Consider the following 21515-nt stretch of genomic DNA (forward strand, 5'->3'; position numbering starts at 1 on the left):
AAATTTACTGCTCTACAAAAATGGTCTCTTATGATTTTTTGATTAAGTGAAGCCGTTACGAGATATTCATCGTCAAACATTAACGAATATCAATATTTCCAGTTTTTGATCAATAATTCGATAAATTTTAATTTAAACTATGAGTTTCAGGAAAATTTACATAAATTTGAGTTTCGATCGATAAAGAAATGTTATAATAAGTTAGATAAAGAATTATTGGAATTATCATTGATTTTCCTTGGAGAAATGCCTCAAGAAAAGATTTCTTTCAAACGTCCTGGTGCTGTTCATCATGCTAGATGGATGGCTAAGGCCATTTATAGTTTGAAAATGTATCTATTCAGAGATGAATTCAAACTCTCTCAGAAAGAATTGCATGGTCTTCGTCATTTCTGTATTTTTATAGTCACATTGTATTTAAAAGCTTGGTTTTCATCAACTTCTGCAACAACTGCTGCTTATCATGACTTGCAGTTTATGAAAAATTTATTGGAGTACAAACATATCAATCCTTTGATTTCTTCAGCTACGTGTGAAAAAATGATTTCGCACTTATGGTATTTGAGCGATGAACTTGCCATTTTATCACTGTTTGACGATGGCGTTCCATTAGAAGTAAAAAAACGTATTGTTGAAGCTGTTAATACTCGTGAAGGTACAGATTCTAAAGCTAAAAGATTTGTAATTGCTAAAAAGATTTGAATTCATTGGCGCAGAGAACTCTGAGTGACTTTGTGTCTAAAAAGTCATTAAATCTTTTCAAAATCTTCGATCTACCGTATGACTTTCTTGATGTCGATGTTGAATTATGGCCTACTAATGAGAGTTATCTCGAAAATAAAGAATACTTTCAACAACTAAAAGTTGTCAATGATACAGCAGAGCGAGCTGTTGCATTAGTCAGTGAATATAATCAATGCTTGACAAAAATGAAGAACAATTCCAGTACTTATTACAAGTTGTCAAAGAACATCAAAAACATTCCCAAATTGTAATAAAAGAAATTATTTATAGTAATAGCGTACTGTTATGTTAAAAATATAGACAATTATATTGCAATTGATAATTCAATAAAAAATTTATCTATAAAAAAGTTAAATACTGGTTGTTTCTCACTTGATTCAATACTTTTCATATTAAATTTGACAAAGAAATATGTCATTCACTTCAAATTAAACTAATCATTGGCTATATGTCGAAAAAAATGCTCTAATTTCTTGTTTTAATGCAATCAAACAAGCTCAAGACTGAAAACAATATTAAAAAATTGTTTATAACATTTCTTTATCGATCGAAACTCAAATTTATGTAAATTTTCCTGAAACTCATAGTTTAAATTAAAATTTATCGAATTATTGATCAAAAACTGGAAATATTGATATTCGTTAATGTTTGACGATGAATATCTCGTAACGGCTTCACTTAATCAAAAATCATAAGAGACCATTTTTGTAGAGCAGTAAATTTCCTACAAAATCATGAGTTCCGCAATCCGAAATAATTTTTTTTCATCGACTTATAAAATTCATAATAAAAACGAATATTTTCCTTAAAATAGCCAAACTTCAACTATGAATATCTTTTAATCGGTTGAGTTTTTGAAAAAGTCATAAGAGACCTTTTTTGTAAAGCATTCAATTTCTCACAAAATCTATGCCACGGATTATTTTTCCAAGCAGTTGGAAGCGAGATATAAATTTTTTTATCTGATTATTCGAAAAAAATAGAAACCCGCAAAGCGGAGGACCTTCCCGTTATAATTAAGAGCTTATACTTGGAGAGAATTCTTTTTAGGTGTCTACGAACCTATTTTTCAGAGTATAAAGTCAAAAATAAATTATTCGATTTTTTTGACCCACCCTAATATATATATATATATATATATATATTTCTGCACCTGGCTTTCAATTTAATTACTGAGTTAACTTTAGCGTAGATTAATTTTTAAATAAATTACTGTTTTTTATTTAACAAAATATATCTTTAGAAGTTCTAGAATCACGTTCTCAACAGAAATAAAATTGAATCTATAATTAAAAATAAATGATAATAATCTGAGTAAAGAAGTATTAAACATCCACTAAGATAAACAAATTAAATGGTTTAAATACAGTTGAATTAATTATAATAATCTAATAAAGAATAATTGTTATACTGTAAATTTTAGCTCTTTTTTCAAATAAAGTTTTTTAGGATTATTTTTAGAATTTTGACAAATCTTATCTTAAATGAATTTTCCATGTTTAAGCTTTAAAACTTAAATATATAAACAGATACTTTATTATTGTATTCTTAAAATTTGAAAATGATCCATCAGTTCATCTCACAAACAAATTTTTTTCAAAATGACGTTTTTTTAATTGATATAATTATTATTTATTATTATTCACCGATACTGCGCCTATATTAAGATTTAATGCAAAATTTTCACAAATGCTTAAAAGTCTTTCATAAAAAAAAATTGTAAATTGTAATATAATATATTCTTCAATAATGCAGTTATATATCACTCGAGTTTCCACTATCGTAGTATTAATAAGCACATAAATGTGATATGATTTAGGAGATTATTGTCAAAAGCCCGTTCCATAAATAACAATACTGTCAAATGTACATTTAGACAAATGTCCTCTTTAGTAATGTTTTACTGGCTAAAAAATTTCTTTTTAAATATGCTTTCCTGGTTATCTCCACTCCGATAACCCAAATATCGGAGGACGTGGGACGTGGACGCCAAAACTAACGCTAACGTGAACGCGAACGCGGAAACCTCTGGTAACGGCAGGCCAATAAAACAACTAAGCGATAAATCGTGATGGTCGTGCGCGAACGTCGTCGAGCGACGCAATAATGGGTGCCTCGTCGACAGGATCCCTATCCCCTGGCCTACAGGGCTTATTCTACGGCTACAACATAAATATAAAGGGTTATTTTTTACGTAAAAGCGACAACCGACAAGCGAAAAACAGCAAACGAGCAACCAGCTCAGGAGAAAATAATAATTAGTCAGTGAGTGAGTCAGTCAATGAATTAGTTTCTCCATTAATATATTCCCCCGCACTATAGTCCTTTAATTGAATTCACAATTCATTAATAAATAAAATAATATCGCTATAGTAAAGCACCGCTTACTCTTTAATTTATGTTTATTTATTCAGAATAACTCAAGTTTATTATTAAAATAATTATAATATTATTTAATTAAATGTCCAAGGTACGAACTTTCTGATTTTTAACGTTCACTATTGATTTTGTTCAATAATAATAATTATTATTATTAATAAAATTGAACGGTATCATAGTCAATCACATACTCTTACCCATTTCGAATGGAAATGAATATAAAGACTAGAAGTATATGTTTATTTCGATTTAATCGAATAGTTAGAGTTGTATTTATTGGAATGGCCGATTAAGATAAAATCCATGGACGCTACTCGCGATCTTTAAGCGTTATAGAAAAATGGTTAGTACTGCGATCAGGAAAAAATATCGGCTCTGTTTTCCGCTTCGAATGGTAACATTAGTTATCCAGTAAGACACCGAGTACTTATTCCAGACTTGTTCATATTGATATGCCCACATTACTGGATAAAAGTCTCTATCTTTTTTCTATTTTTACATAAGAAACCGGTAATTGACATATTTTCTTCGTTAAATTCTCTAAATTTAGCTTTAATAACGGGATTTATTTTTCGCTCCAGAAGTGTTTAATTCCCGTGACAGGAATTGGAACAACTTAGAAGAGTTATTTCATACCGATATTTTTTTACTGTTTAAAATAAATTAGATAATGTTATTCCATTAGACAAAAATAAATCGCCAAAATAGAACAATTTTAACAGTACCTTTACCAACGAGTAAGTATTTTCATCTAATTTTAAAGAAGTGTTCTAATTTAGCAGATTCAATGTAGACTAAATGATAAATATTGTATGCCTTTATTAATCAATTTATTTATATCATTGAGTTTATTTGATACCATCAAGATATAAAAGTAAAATTAAATTGGAAGTAACAAACGTGCCCGTTGTCCATCACACGGTTATAAAGGTTAAATAAATTCTGTCTTATGACGTTTACATTTTTTAATTTTTAATTTGGTTTCATAATCATACTCTCAATTCCGTCAACGCTTCAAAGTTGAACTTATGCAGCGAGTATAACAAAAAATGTCTTTTTAATAAATAAAAAAAAAAAAAAAAAGTCATTCTTTCTTTTTATTTTTGACATATAACATTGGTAAATTACTATATTCATATATTATTATTTCAATTTATTTGATTGTACATTCTTTATATAGAAATGACTCATTTCAAATGAGTGAAGTCCTTTGCACAAGTTATATCGAATTTACAATTTAATATATTCGATTTTGGTTAACATGAACTCATTATTTAAAAACAAAGTGTACTAAAAAACTTGTTTCGCAGTTTAATAACTACAAACTTACAAAGCCAAACGAGTTGAATTTTGCACACTATAAAAGAAATTCGTAATTTGTATGCTCTGTTGGTTTGGTCAAACAAATTAACAATAAATAATAACTCAGCAGTATGGACCCACGTTTACATTCAGTTCTTATCCATTAAAATGAAAATAATTTTCCTGGTTATACGATTTTATCTTTGTGAAAAAAATTTTCACTGTAAATATTAGGCTGTATATGAAAATAAATAATTTATTACAGTTTTTTAATTTATTACTTTTTCCAGCAATGTGTAGGTTAATGAAGGTTGCACTGCCGTGAGAGTGAGTAGATCATCCGATGTAACTTACAACCAGGTTGTACTGTATATGGACATAGATGACCATATTGGGCTTTATATTCAAATTTTTTTTTTAGTCTTCTAATCAGCGATAAATGCAAAAAAATTTTTAGAATGAGTCTGTGTAAAATTTGATAAGCTGAACAATTGAGAAGAAAATAAAAGCAATACGACTTGAATGTCATAGCTCAGCGGTAAAGATAATGCGTAAAATTGTGACCTTTATTAATGGATGAAGGATCATTAACGAGTGATTGAGCCACGACAGATCTGCAATACTGTCGGTAATCCTTTATGTATGTCAGAACCGTTGGCATGTTCATTGAAAACATGATGGATAGTTTCACATGATGCCAATACCGTTGACAGTCGAGAATTGAAGCGTTTCCATACCGTACTATACACATTTCACACCTACACTGATTCCATATATTTCTCATTAGTTATTACGACGATGAATCTGTCAAAAAAAGTAGTGCCAATAATAAATAAATAAATTATTAGCTGGTGTATTTTGTATTTGTATTTAAATCGGGAAAAGTTACAAAGCCGGATTGATTAATTAATTTTTGGTCTCTCGGCACAAATGTACAAATAAATAATAAATTCTATTGTGTCGTCTTCCGTAAGCGGCTTACTAAAAAAAAACAACCGGATTAATATACGAATAACCAGTTTCTCATTTGTTTTATTATCTCATTTATTTTGTGTATCTGTTAAAATTTTTCGGAAGCACCCTGTTTTTTCTGAGAAAAACCTTTTCGACTCAGTGAACATTTATACATCAAAGAAAATTGTTTGTTCGATCCTCGAGCTTGAGGGTGCGATTCAGCGTAAAATCGTGCATGCCAAGTTGCTTTTTTTAAACCAAAATACTTTTACATTTTTATAGGTACACATTATTTACATATACGTACTAAAAATAGCATTTTTCGTATTCGAAATCAAGATGTTAGTTTAAGAAAAAAATATATGGTACGTTTAGTTCGGTTAGAATTCCAAATTTTGAGTTTTTGATAGCATCGGCTGCTTTAAATACTTCAGGAGAAAAATGTATAATGGAATTACTACTAATAGATTCATTTTTATTTTCAGTGTACAATTACTAGTCGAGTAGTGCAACATAAACTGTGCTTTACAATTATTGTTCCTGAGACAATGATAATATTTTATTAATTTTACTTTGATTCATGATATTAGTTGGTTTTGTAATCCACAGAGCGCCTGGTGAATTGCTAATATAGCCAGTCTAATATAGCTGCATGAAATTTTGCAGAATGATAATTACATCTTAATTATCAACTTACAATTAAATGAAAGTTTGATTGACTCTAAATTTTTTGATTGTTAATTAATCCTTGTCATAAAAATTATTAAACGGTTAAATAATAAACTGTAGTATTGTTAATTACTCCATAATAAGCAAAATGGACTTCATGAAACAAATGATAACTTTGATCTTTTTTAATGTTTATTATTGTTAAATTACTTTATAATTTATTTACTTTTAAATTAGAAACAACAAAAGTGATTTTCGCTTTTTAGAGGTCGGACTGTTTCTCGGAAAATTAATTTCTCATAATTGATTTACTTTTCTTTTTATTGCTTTTTTCTTTGTTAATTTCTTCTTCCTCTAAAAATTTTCACGTTAAATCGTAAATTAAAGGTAATGCAATGAGTAAAAAATAAACGCTCCGACAAGTCGTAGTATGTAACAAATAGGAGGTGGTAAGTTAATATTTTCTAGTTCCTGCAATTGAGATGGAGTTAAATTATTCAGTTTTTATGATTTCATTTAAAATAATGTGTTATTTAAATAACAGTTTTACTTTCAAGCGAACCGTGTAATTAAATCCTCGTATTTTTGGAAGTGTTAAAACATATACTATATCGTGACTTATTTTTTTTTAATATTCCGTGAATTACAGAAATATTTAATTAAATTATGATAATATATTAAACAAAGTAGGCAAATGCGAGTTGATACGTACTATTGAAGTCCATGCTTTTCTGTTCATTAATCCATTTGTTAAAACATTCATACATTTATAAATTTACAGTATTTTAACTCTTTCACTTGTGATAATCGTATTACCGATATTTGAAGCTTAATAAACATGAAATGTATTATCATCCTGTTCAATTATTATTTTGTTTTCTTTGAATGTTATTCCGATCGTTATAGTATGTAATATTTAATGTAAAAAAAAGAGCTTAAAAATTTGATTTATCTTCACAGTAAACAATTCCGCTTTTTCTATAAAAACAGATTCAAAATCATGGAAAAAAAAAATAAATAGATATGTAACTGCCGGTATATGAAAATTATAATTGAAAAAACGTTGGCTTAAAAATTTTTCAATGTTTTTAATCATATTATTAACAAATAGCTTATTATGAGATTAATTATCAAAAATTGAAAGAAAAATGTAATTATCAAAAATTGAATGAAAAATGTAATTAAAAAAAAAAAAAAAAAAAAAAAAAACACCAATTTGGGTTAAGACCTTTTCAATGATGCCAAATTTAATAATGCAATGAAAGAAAAATTACTCGATTCATGAGAAATGTCATTGATCAAAGAAAATTATTTTGAAGAGAACCTTATAAGTTGATTCAAGAATTTTTAATCTTAAAAACTGTTTTCTTAGGATGAGAAATTCTAAAACTTTGCACAACAGGATATTATCTTTGTGAAATATAATTAAATTCGTTATCCAATAACATAAATCTTGTTAACAGAAGCATTTAAAAAAATAAAATTTAAGAAAATTCTTAATAATTATTGAGAATTGTAAAGGTATAGTTTAAATAGCAGAAATCGAAGTACTAGGTTGACTCAAGAGTGAATTTCTTGAATTAAGAAAACTGAAGACCTCAAAAAAAGAGCATAAATTCTTGAGCAAAGAACTTGTTCTTTTGAATCAAGTTAACTTTTATTAGTACACCTTTGTAAACTTTAAAAGTAAATATTATGAGCCACGACTAAAAAATGTATTAACTATGTTCATTAATAATTTCTCTTTTCAAGTATCTTCCTCATCATAAAATTAAAGTTAATTTTATGATTCAGTGAATACGTCGTGACCAACTGGATTAGCGATAGGTAGAGAATTCTCACAGGCGTTTTTACACTAAAAATGCAAAAAAATTGAAACAAAAATTGTCGGTTGTCACTGGAGATTAGTTTTTATATTTTCTTAGATGGATTTTTCGTGTCGATAAAGTAGTCTTCAATAATAATAATAAGTAGACTAGTATCCTCACGAATGAGAGTTGACGTAGAGTTTTGAAGGAGTAAGAGTTTGTTAGATAAAGTAAATGTGAGTACGGTTTGTCGACGGTACCGAGCACGCCTTAGAATAGATAGCCGGGAGATAATTGTCAACCGAGGCTGGTTAATAATTAGCTACGCAGATTAATGAATTTATTAAAAATTTCAAGATAATTGTACATACATATTTATTTCAATTAAGAATTCACTTTTTAAATAATTATTCTAAGCTAAAAAGAATTTATAACGAGCTAACTTCGTAAATGAATCAAAAGATACTTTTTAATTGTGTTCTACGAAGTAGAAGTAAATTTTTTGATATGATTCGGAGCGAAAACAACATGATAATTGAATTAAACACGCATCGTATTTAATTGCAAAAAAATTCAACAGGAAAAAAATACGGAACAACAAAAACGAAACTATAATTATTGACTTAGCGCTTTTTATTATTTAAAAGGATAGTTTTTAAATAGTAACGGTCGTTATCTACTACGTAACCACTACAAATCATTTTTTTCAGTATTAAATTATAAATGCTGGCTTTCATATATTATTATTTCATTATTTCGTATTATTTAATGTTATGTTACCTCAGAGTCCGACGTACTATTTGAAATACTAAAAAGTAACCAGAATCTGTGCAAATTTTACTATATAGTTTTAACTGTATATAGTTAAATGAATATGAATCGAGTATAAAAAGTCCTCTCGTCAAAAATCGTAAACAAAGATAATTATTGATTGACGTTATTCGGTTGACTGAGTTCTGCAGAAAGGATACGCAATCATTGAATAGCGAAAAAGAGTAATTTAAATATAGAAGAAAAAAAAACGGGATGGAACCGAACCAGTGATCTGTCGTTTACTACTCGAGTGCGCTGCTCCAGAAATTAATTATATTTTTTTTTTGCTTCGCAACATTCTGGAGTCACTTACTGGTATTAAAATCTATGAAGTTAACTGATATTGCGCCAGTACTGTGAATTTTCAAAGTTTATAATCTTACAAAGTTCAGTTAGCCTCAACAAATTAATCTTGTGATGTTGCTCGATAAGCGATAACATATAACAGAGTAAGATAAAGTTTTTATTATGCAAAATCTGAATGATTGTGAGTCAAAAAAATTTTAAGAATGACGTTTTTTTTTTTTTTTTTTTTTTTTTTCATATTTATACAACTTTTAATTATCGAGATAAAGTCTTAACTGAATAGCTTCATTATCTCGCCAAAATTTGAAAACTCAAATGAAAAGTTTCTCTTCCGGATATTAAACACACTCTCAGTTAAGCGTCAATTAAAGTAAAATGAAATTATCACAAATAATTGGCCCAAAAATTTATTATTATCATTATTATTTATTATGATAATATATGGCGTAAAATGAAAGCTGATAATATAATGGATATCTCGAACCGCGATTTAGTCATGCATGACTCAAAATTTGCTGAACAATGCCATCAATGCAATTTATGTAAAGCATGTATTTACTTTTCCCATCACTAAAAACACTGGTGAAACATTTTGATACGTTATAACAAAGTTTAATATTAATTATTTCGAATCTTCAGTATGATATATGCTGATAAGAATAAACAATGATAACTAAAAGTTATTAAACATATTTCGCTAAATAGTTTAATTATAAAACAAAGAGTTATACCGGGCTCTAGGGCGTGTAATTTAATGCTATATGTAGAATGTAAATGTTTCTGAGATTCATCTACTTTTCTTTTTTAATGAGAATAGAATAGAATAAAGGAAATAAATAACATGAAATTAAAGTTAAGTTGTCGCTATACTCATGCACACAAAAGCGTGAAAGCGGCACTTGGTAACTTCCTTGGCAAAATCTTGATCCCACGAGTAAAGTTAAAGGACAGCGATTAACATAAATTCGTGCAGAACTTAATTCAAGAGTCGTAAGTTCGACCACAGAGTTCTTCGCGCGTACCTTACGTTAGTGTACTAATTTTACAGAATTTCCAAACCAACAGTCTAACAGATGAGTGGTTTGTTATGTCTTCTCGTTAGTTGCCAAGAACAAGAATAAATAATTTTACCTGAAACTATTTAGATTGTTCATTGTTTTAAGAGTGTCTGTTTCTGTGATGGAACACTTGTCAAGTTTGGTATTTATATAAAATTTTATCTAGCTTTAAAACTTCTTTTTTACTTCACGTGTTTATTGACAAAAATCCGACTTATTGGATATTATATTTTTCATGAAAATTTCAAAATATTCGTCAGCATAAAAATTAAAAATATTCCTTAAAATGGTAGACTAATAGAATATCGTACTTTTTAACTTGATAGATTCTTGAGGAGAGCGCAATATAAAAATTTTGAGTGATTAATTATTTTGACTATTCTTTAATCTAAAAAAATTAAAAATTTGTGGATTTTTTAAACTTTTATGAAATTGTATATAATAATACATTTGTAATATCAAAATTAATCAGAGACAGTATTAAAATTAAAAGAAAACGATAAAGTTTTTTTCTCCAAAAATTTTTTTTTAATTTTAAACTTTTATGCTTTTTTTTTGAGTTATGTAAATTTTAAGTATGGTTTTTAATATTAAATTAACATATAAGATATTATGCCGATATTTATCAAATTTGCACTTAAAAATAAGTTAAACTTTTCATTATTTTTTGCTCATTAATTATAAAAGTAATATCATATAATTTATCTTCATTATTTATCATTTAAACTCGAGTTTAATTGTTAAAAAATACTTTCAAAATGACAAAACTAAATATTATCCATCCACGCTAAAAATTATTTTACTTCTGAACATTCATTCATTTACTTTTTTGTAAAAACAATAGCTTCTACTTTTTCAATACTTCAAAAAATATTTGTCAATTGATATAGTGAGTTTTTCTGCAATAGTCAAGTGTATGAACAACTGAAAAAAAGCAATTTTATACAACTATAAGTTTTTTTTCACGTAACAATTGACACAAAAACGTTGGAATCAAAATCAATATTAAATTTAAAACGGTTGTCTGTATCAAAAACTAAATAGAATTTTTCTATCTTTTTGAATTATTCTCTCAAAAATAAGTATAATGTTAAATTAAATATCGAGTATATTTCACGCACAAAGGCTTTATTATTGCTAGTAATAGTGTGCCGTCATACGGATGAAAAAAAATTAGAGGTAGCCACCGAAAGAAAGAGGGGAGATTGAAAAAAATGGAAAAAAATGACCGAGAGACAATGTAGTTGTATTGAGCTTAATTGGTCTTTTGTTCCATGAAGCTCGACAACCAAGTGCTATTTTCTACTGCATACGAGTGAGTACTATTTCACGGTACGTCATCTCGTCACTTGGGTTCAAACTTTTTTTTGGTATTTTTTTTTTTTCTAATACCCGTTTATTTGCTTTTGTTCATGTATTTATATGTGTACACATGTTCGCTCATACATATATATTTACCCACGTAATTCTTCCCTCAAGACTAATCCATTTTATCGGAAATAATTTGTTTAATGTTACAACTTAAAACCAAAAAATGTAAAATCACTAAAACTTTAATACCTACTCTAACGAAATCGAGATACAGGTGAGCGCTATTATGTTTCATCATTGCGGTCAGAGATTCATATTATAGGATTATTACGGAATCTGATATCATTGTTTTAGATCTGCAATTAATTTGATATTTCAATTTTCTCGTAGAATACATGAAATTTTAAATTTGAAAAAAAAAAAAAAAAAAAAAAGCAAAAAAACAACGGTATAACTACATGAAGAAATATCGCATTAAACAAAAAGATGTCGTGACGGTAAAACCAGTGGACACTGAATTCTCTCTAGCGTTGGATGTTTGTACGTCGAGATTTTCTCTCACTTAGAATAGAACCACCTTAATTTGCAAATGAGAATTAGGTCATGCTGGTAAAGATTCGTGTTTAAGGTATAGTAGCCGACAGAGTTATCGTGGAATGGTTTGTGTATATAATACACGTCTCTGAAATAAAAGAGAGTGCCAAGAAAAGTGTATTTAAACTGGCACTTGCACATTTTTTAATATTTATGTCACATATTATTATTATTGTTTAAACTTAGATAACTTAGAGTTTTTATTTAGTACTAGAATTCAAATTTGCGCGCGCAAGCGCGCGCCGGAATATACAGTTTGCATATATTTTCATGCTTATGATATATTCGACCAATCACATGACGAATAAATTGATGCCACATACATTTCATCTCAATTTTATTATGGGACTAGAATTTAAATTTGCGCGCGCAAGCGCGCGCCTCATATTTGTTTGATATATTTATGTGTCGTTTATGTATATTATATTCACTTTCAACCAATCATAATGAGAATAGTTATTTTCAACCAATCATATCACGAATAAATTGGTTTCACATACATTTCATCTCTATTTTAATATTAAGATTTGTGACATCAATTTTGCTATTCAAAGATTCATTAAAAAATTAGAGCAATATATCTTGAGAAATCATTCGTTATTCATGGTAAGATAAGATCTCTATAAATATCTAAGAAGAGGATTCGATCAGTAAATGAGTAGTTGTTCAGTTATATACTTTAGTTTTTTATAAGTTAAGAGAAAATTGTGATGTATTTTTAAGTCTACTCATGTTTTCTAAAATATTTCGACAGACTTTCACAAAGACGTTATAAAACTTAAAATTCGGAAATTTATGACAGTCCAACTCAAGTAATTCCTATTGTAAAATAATCCCTTTAATGACTGAGACTAACCTTCGACTCAAACGGTCAAAATTTTACAACCCATCTGTTTATCAGATGTTTACCAGACTATTTTCCAACTTAGCAAACCTTCCCACGCTTCGTTTAAACAACCCTGCGTTAAATAAATAATACCCTTTCCAGGATCCTCTCGTTTAGCAATAATTCCCCAACCCTAGTTATTTTCCACCAACCAAAAACCAAAATACCCTTCCCAAAATTGCACTCTCTGACTGACGATAGTTGGACGAAAAATCTAGTAAGATAGTTACCTTTGAACACGCTCGCCGAGCGCTTCAGTTACCATGAGCACGCTCGCCGAGCACCTCAGTTACCAAAAAACCATTGAGCATGCTCGCCGAGCGTCTCAGTTACCAAGTTACCATTGACCACGCTCGCCGAGCGCTTTGCTTACTGACAAACCTATGACCAAGCTCGCCGAGCATCTTATACCTGACCTTTACCGACTTATATACCTATTAAGTGAATGTAAAGGAATCGTCAGTAATCAATAAAACAAAACCATAAAACGAAATATTTGTGATCTTTTAATTAAAATCACAAAATTCTTGTCAAGTTAATACCATATTAATCTGCAAGAAAACAGTAGTTATTTTAGTATTCTGATATAGCACCTCACGTTCAATTTAAATTTAATGCTCTTATTCCTACCTTCACTAACATTTTGGTTTTAATAATTGGAATCAAATACATTTTAGTGTTAATAATTCTTTTAAATTACTCACCGACTGTTGGCTTGTGATGATGAAGACAATAGTTTGTACAATTGGAAAAAGAAGATATTTGTGAAACTAAAACAGCAGACAGTCAAAAATTTTTTTAACAAAATATTCAACAATACTAAAATTATGAATATTTAATTAATTTAAAAATCATGTTCAAATCATTTTGCTATAAATTATTTAACAAATTTAAAAAATAATAATTTATCAAATTACTGCTAGATTTACAGTCATAAATATATAGCAACTTTTATCATTTTTAAAAGAAATCATTTTATATAAATACATACAAACAATTTAAAAACGTGATCTATGCAGATTATTAATTACTGTTTAAGTGACTGTTCAACTACTGAAAGCACTTAAAAAAATTTTTAAATATTAAAATAAAAAAAATCATTAGAATCTGCTTAATTTATTATTTTAAATACTTGAAACTTCGGACATTCGAATTTTTTTTAAAATGAATTTTTTTTTCATGCACAGAATTTTAATCATTCATATGTAATAATTTTAAATTATCCAAATGAATTTTTTTAACACATATTTTTTTAACACAAATATGTATCTTATCTGTCATTATTAACTTAGCAAACATTAAAAAAAAAAAGTATATGAAAGAAATCAAACTTGTTAAAAATAATTATTTAAATTGCACAAAATCTTTATATTGGTATTTTCATAACAACCATTAAATCTACTAAGGCAAAACCAAAACTTGTCGACTGTTCTTGCAATATACCATTTTTGTATCACAAAATATCCGCTTCTCCAATTTAATGAATGTCGCAGCCAAAACACCTGTGAAAAAAATTATAAAAAAATTAAAAGTGTGAATATTTAAAAAATATCATGACATTGAAATTGGCAGACATTAAAAATTATTTTAAAATTTTGTAATAATGCAATTATTATAAAAAAAATTAAATCAAAGAATTCCACATGTGAAAATTAATAAAAATTACAAGTGAAAATTTTTAGAAACAATTTTTTTTTTATAATTGATTTGTTAAAAAAATTTTTAAAATTGACAGCTGACCGCTAACTTCAGTATTATAAAATATCAGGTTTTATTTCAGTTTAATGACATAATTGATTTTAAGGTTAGGTAAAAAAAATTATTCAATTAATTTCTATTTCCAATTAAATTTTTAGGTTAGTAAAAAGCACTCACCAGTTGCTAGTTAATTATAATGTGATATGTTAAAAATCAATGCACTAATTTTTTCAAATAAATCCAAAACGAACTTAAGCACTCCACTGACACTAACTATAATTACACTATCACAAATAAATAATAAAACTCAACTACAATATCACACTCTAAAAATAATTTTCTTCATTTCACTTTACTTCACTTCGCGATCTAACGTTACGTAAAAAAAAAAAATAATAATAATGACAATAGTATACTATGAAAATAAAGTCAGCTGACATCTAAAAATTGTTATGATTTTTTTTGTTAAAAAATTATTACAAAAAAATAAAAAAAAAATTTTTTTCATTTGTTAAGAACTCAAAAAACTATAAATGAAAATTTTTAAAAATATTTTTTAGTTATAATTTAGTAAATAAAGCAAGATGAAACAATCAAAAATGTCGGCTAACTTTACTATTATTAGTATACTCTGTATCGATGCCCGGGTTTGAAATTTCAAACCTTTAGTTCCAACAAATTTATCGATCGATTTTTCCACGAATTCATCTGACACTCGACCGGAGTTAACATAATATAAAAATAACAATCCATTTCATTTCACTAATTTATTTATTTCGTAACTTAAAATGAAAACAAATCTTATTTTTTTTTTACTTTACCAATAGCTAACGCATTGTCTAATGCCTTGCAATATCGTTGGCGACGCTACTAAAAACTTTTATGTTTTATTATTATTTCAATAATGCTGTTATTATTATTATTATTTCAATAGTACTATTGTTTATTTTCACACAATTGTTTTTTATTTTAATCAAGTATTTAATTATTAAATCAACAAAAATCACCCGGCTGATGATTCGAGAACAATCTCGTTGCTACTTCGATGCTGCTGAAAGCTGGTGAGCAAAATAAGAACTACTCCTGTAAAGTAACGGCTAGAATTTAAAATCGACCAATGAGAGACTCGATCAACCGGCCAACCAATTTAAATTTTATCGCGCGTGACCTCTAACGTCGGGAATAGAAACTACAAGCGCTTTTGTCGCCAACTTCAGTCAGCTGGCTTGAAAACTAACGACTCATTGTTGTTTCTTTCAACATCTTGATAAAGTAATATAAATATTATTGTTAAACAACGTTTACATACCAATATTGTGCGGAAATAATTAATTAAATAATTAATCTAGTTTTTTTAATTTTATTTGAAGTACTAATGATACGTGTCGTGAGTTTTAATGTTTTTAGAAATTCTAAAGTAATGATATAATTAGTGGGTTATACAAATAAGGTAAGTTGATGAAATACAAATAGCAATAATTAAATGATGATTGAGTTGACAGATATGATACTGAAGCTAACGGTCAGCTGTTAATTTTAAAAATTTTTTCAACAAATCAATTTCAATACAAAAATGCCTCTAAAAATTTTCACTTGTAATTTTTATTAATTTTCACATGTGAAACTTTTTAATTAATTTTTTTTTTTTAATAATTTAATTGCTTTCAAGAAATGTTTTCCAAAAGCCCAATTTATAAAAAATTTTTTTCAGGTAGGACAGTACACTCGGCCAGTTTCAAAAACTGTAACCAAAAAGTAATATCTACAGAAGCAAGCAGAACCGGTGAGTACTTCATTACTTTCTTAATAGATCTCTTATGACAAATACTATTGAATATAAAAAATTCAACTCCATAGTCAATTAAGTGCATGTGTAGTACTACTAAAAAATTTTCGGTCGCTGTACATCGTACTAGATAAGAAAATCTACTCAAGAGTTTGATTGACTGAAATCTCGGATAGTTATTGTAATTATGCAAGTAAGTTCATTTCGTTTATTTTGTTCTTATGTAGATTTTGTCTTGGGACAGATGAGAGATAATAACAAGTCTGTTAAAATTGTTAACGTTGCAGAAAATGGCAGAATTGGACATGAAACAAATTAAATTGTTGAAAGCCTTATCTGCAACTTACCAGTGTATGGTAGACATATGGACTCTTTTTAATGACAAAGAAGGCCCAGTTGAAGCAAAAGCAAAATTTAGAGTTTTGCTTACATCTATTGAATTAAAGCTTTTTGAAAAGAGTCTGAAAGAAATAGATTTTAAATTTGGCCATTTCAAGTATGATAATTCTAAACCTGGCGTTTCGGCTTTTCAAAGAATATCCGTTCTATGCGTCCTACGTAACACGAGAAGATTTTAAAAATCCAAAAATTAAAGTCATATCTACTATAAAATTGATCAAGGGATCGTTTCCAATAGAGATAAAAGACAATGTCTGTAAGGAAAAATGATTCTGAGAGAGTTTTACGTGGAACATCGATGGGTAGTGATTTTTAGGGCCCTATTTATTTTAAGCATTTTTATATTTTGTCTTAGGGGTTCATCATAAAAATTAACTTCCGGATATTTAAAGTAAAAAAAAAAAAAAAAAAAAAAAAACACTTTATTTCTTTCGTTTGAAAATATGTGTTTCTTTTCTTCGTCATTTTGCATTAGAATTGTGTTAAGATAAAAAGATGTTTCGTTAATTGTTCTGATGATAATTATTATGTTGCTATAGGCTTTATGTTTGTGTTTATATTTATCAAAGATCTTTTTTATTTACTAATATGTGACGTTTTAAGTTTTCTAGATCTAAAAAAAAATGTTTCTAAATTTTCAATAAAAACTTTGCTTTAAATAATTTATAATTTCAATTAAATAGTAAAAAAAAATGAACTTAGCACAAATTATGCCTCTAAACCTGAAAATTTAGAAAAAAATATTTTGCTCCATTACGGATCGTTTCACGTTTCAACAATTGATTAAAAATTTTAATTTCATTTTTAACAATTGAGTTATTCCATAAAAAATAATTTTGAGTGTCACCTCGCCAAGAGAATTATTGATCGATGTCAATTTATAAATATAGACCCCTCATAAATATTTATGAGATTTTTCACAGTTGAATATACATAAATAAATAAATAAATAAATAAATAAAAAATAAAGAAACTGAATATTATAATAAAAAAATAAACTAACACAACATGAATCAGGTATGAGATTTAAATTCAACCGAGATATGGCGACGCGTTTTACTGCCCAACGGCATTCACTTGAATCAACTTTTGCCGGGAGAGATGAGTGGGTGGTAAGAGAGAAAATGGTTTTCCGCAATGAAAGCGAGCTACTTTCTGGACGACAGTTGAAAAACCGAGGTTAAATAAACTCTTAGAAGCGCTTGTATAAGGAAAGCTTGTGTATGTTATTTTTTTTTTTCTGTTTTGGCTCAACAAAAAAAAATTTTCTCATAAACAATTTTATTTCGCGATGCTTTTTTTGTGATATTTAAAAAATACTTGTATGAAAATTCTATAATCGTGAGTATTGACAGAAGCATCAAACTAATTTAACTTAAAAGTTTTTGTTGCTTGAGTTTTCATTTAACGGAAGAGAAATCGCTGAGTTATGGGTTATAAAGTTTACAAGTGTATGATTTGATCGCACTCGTACTTTTAAGGTATTTTAAGAAGTTGTAAAGTACTGTTTTAAATTAGTTTCCAATTCATTGCAGGGTAAAATAGAATACACTTGAAACTTTCTTTTAAAATTGATTTAAAGTTATCTTTTATTGTTATCATCAAATTTTATTAAAGAATAGCACCTCTATTGATGAAAAAAAATAATTAGTCTTTACACCTATAGTCAATTATTTTTTGTCGTGACACTAACAATGGTAATTTAAATTCCCTTTATCTGCATTAGGGTTTAAGTTGTAAAAAAAAAAAAATCGACTATTGATCCATATCCAGTTTTCGAAACTCGAGTTTCCAACGGATGTCGGGGCTTCTCTTTGAGGTCAAAGGTGAATGAAAGTTTCTATACTTCAGTAGCCCGCAGGGTCCACTGTTTTGAACTCATTTTCTTCGTTAACCGACTAATTTAATTATCTACCATGATTTTATTTATTCTAAAATTACATTAAAAAAAAATCTATTTTATAAATTTACACTTTGATAATTACAATTAGTAATTTTTTTTATCATAAACGGAAAAAAATTTTTGGAAAAATTTACGATACGACTATTGTAAAGCAGGAATATACTTTTATTACTAATTGTCAAATATTTTAGAAGAAAATTGACTATTTATTTACGAAATTTTACGTAAATAAATGTAAAAATATACCAGCACTGAATATTAATAATATTAATACGACACAAGAGTATTAAAACAAAATTTAATTATCAGGCTCATGTATTTTTTGTCATAATTGAATAATTCAATGAGCCAAAAATATTTGTTTCATCCATTTTGTCAATCGATCAATAAAAATAGCATAATCTTGAGCAAAAGTTCGACTTCGAGTTTAAATTTATTTTTAATCTCGAAAACAAATCATTGGGTGTTTAATTGTAGCACCATCAAATTCACACTTTCGATAAATTTATAAACCTAAATCGAGCTAACGAGAATAGTTGATAACTCATGCATTTTAACCGAATTGTTAACCTACTAACAAATTTTGTCATGACAATGACTAAAAGAGAATACTGTACCTTGATCCGAAAAGTTTTATTTAGAGCAATTACTAAAAATCCAAAGATATCTACGTCAAGATATCAATTTTGTTTAATTATTATTATTATTATTATTATTTATTTAATTGGCCATGGAGTCGAAACCCCTTGCGGCCATCCATAATTGATACAAAAATTTACATATAATTATATAATATATAAAGCGGTTATATCGCATAAAATACAATATAATATGTATAACATAATATAATATATCGCATCACTCAATCATCACCAAAACGCACACAATAGTAATGTTTTAATATTATAATCTATTATTTTCTAAAAAGTATTGATAACAGGCAGTTCGAAATTCTGAAAACGTTGACAACCTTGTACAGCAAGCTGACAATTGATTCCAAGTTTTAATCGCAGATATCAAGAATGATTTTTCATATTTTGCAAAGTGATAAAGAGGCAACTCAAGGTAGTCCTGACGAATGTCGCCTCGGCGTAGACGAGGCTCAAGAATTTTTAAGTCTCGCTTAATTAGAGGCTTTTGATTAAGATACAATGCTTTATAAATAAGACATGACAAGAAAAATTTACGTCTGGAACCAATTGTCAGCCAACGGAGGTCGGCATAATACTGAGTGACATGTTCATACTTAGATATTTTAACAATATACCGTACACAAGCATTTAATTTTCTCTGAAGTCTGATCTGTTGCTGACCAGTAATATCAGTATAAACAGCTGCACAGTAATCGAAAATTGGGAAAATAAGAGTAGTAACTAGTCTTTTTCTAATCGGCAACGAAAAAACATCTCCATTCATTTTTAATTGAGCAAGTACTCGCATGCTACGCTTACAGATATCAGTAATTTGTAAAGACCACGTTAAAGTTTCTTCAAGTATAATTCCTAGATATTTAACTGATTTACAATAATCTATAACAGTATCATTAACAACAGTATTCGGAATTACTTCACGATGAACATCAGCCAATTTCTGTGCCGATCCAAAAATTACTGTTGAGCGAACGAATGTTAACATGACAAATATTCAGTGGCTGCCGATTCACTGATGTTGAGAAAGTTGATACATTTGCATTTGAATTTGGCGATGAATGAGTGGGCACTAGTTATTGCAAATTCTTCCTTAAAACTTCCATGCCAGATGAAGGTAATAATCTCAGCGGTGGCTTCTCTGACGAAAACCTAACGTAAACCGCTGCACCAGCTATCCAAACATTTTTTGAGTAAGATATAACGGAAACAGTTCGAATAATTTAAAAATCCTTACAACTTAACTTGTTTACGTTTAAGCGTTCAACTACGGTTAAAACTATGAACATCCCTACTTATCATTAACTGCTACATATTTAAATCGAATTCAAATTTTAAAAAATTATTTTACCAGCATGTTCTACTCATTTGATTTTATTTTATTTTTATTTTAAACAATACACTGAGCTATTAAGCGTGTTCTATTAGAAAAAAAAAATGACAGTTATATGAAATTTGACAATAGTACTTATAAGTAGTAGTAGTAGTAGTAGTAGTAGTAGTAGTAGTAGTAGTAGTAGTAGTAGTAGTAGTAATAAGTCCGTATTTAGTGTAATAAGTGTATAAAGTGCTCTAAGTCAGTCTCTATTTGATGAATATTGTTTCGAGAAACAATCAACATTGTTTATCTGATGGACATCAAGGCCGATATCAATTTTATCAAAATTTTTAAAGGCATTCATTAAACAATATAGAGGGGCAGAAGTAGCAAAGTTAGTAACTGTCAGTGGAAGCTAAAAAGGGACACTGTACTTCCAAGTCAGACTTTTGAAAGAAATTGACTGTAGTAGTCTCGAATAATCTACCTTGCCCTGTACCAGTCGCGTACACATATAAATTAATTAAAAAAAATTGATTTTCGAACTTATTACCCAGAGGAATCTTGTTCAAAAATTGTAATTAGTTTTCCACACTATACTAAGTCCACGCTAGATGATTATTGGAAAAAAAAATTCTTGATAAAAAAAATCCTAAAGTTCTAAAACTGGCCGTTTCTGAAAAAAAATCAAGTTTCTATCTCAAAGTTCCTTGGGTCGGAAAATATTTGATTTATTCCCGGAAATTAAAGATAAAAAGTGCTTACTCCCTGAACGTCTCTATCCTATTTGACCCTTCTTAACAGATTACACGCGTTTAACACTAAGTAATTGTCAATAATTAGACAGAAACAATCTATTAAGGATTATGTAATATACAGATATAGAGGGTTATAAATAAGCGACACGATATCAAGGAGAAACACTCAGGGCTTTGGTCTG

The 21515-nt window shown here is 28.1% G+C and overlaps 1 protein-coding gene and 1 long non-coding RNA gene across 2 annotated transcripts in view; both read right to left on the bottom strand.

Annotated features, from left to right (window-relative positions):
* Positions 1–15972, bottom strand: part of LOC141532609 (uncharacterized) — a 243400-nt gene extending 227428 nt beyond the window's left edge. The window contains exons 1-3 of the long non-coding RNA XR_012480117.1: positions 14700–15972; positions 14268–14326; positions 13529–13594 (exon numbers count right to left, since the gene is read on the bottom strand). This is a non-coding gene — a long non-coding RNA (uncharacterized LOC141532609). The remainder of the gene's footprint in view (positions 1–13528; positions 13595–14267; positions 14327–14699) is intronic.
* Positions 15973–19513: 3541 nt separating this feature from the next.
* LOC141532456 (uncharacterized) lies at positions 19514–20245 on the bottom strand. The gene has a single exon (XM_074250791.1). The coding sequence runs from the start codon at positions 20243–20245 to the stop codon at positions 19514–19516; it is 732 nt and encodes a 243-aa protein (XP_074106892.1).
* Between the last annotated feature and the right edge of the window lie 1270 nt (positions 20246–21515).

The sequence above is a fragment of the Cotesia typhae genome, unplaced genomic scaffold (assembly GCF_013202065.1).
Source record: "Cotesia typhae breed Kobodo isofemale line unplaced genomic scaffold, CoteBio_Ctyphae contig_65, whole genome shotgun sequence".
In the NCBI taxonomy this organism is placed as follows: Eukaryota; Metazoa; Arthropoda; class Insecta; order Hymenoptera; family Braconidae; genus Cotesia; species Cotesia typhae.

What these genes read in the sequence shown, in the direction of transcription:
- LOC141532456 (XM_074250791.1), bottom strand. Translation starts at nt 20,245, where the DNA reads ATGTTAACATTCGTTCGCTCAACAGTAATTTTTGGATCGGCACAGAAA.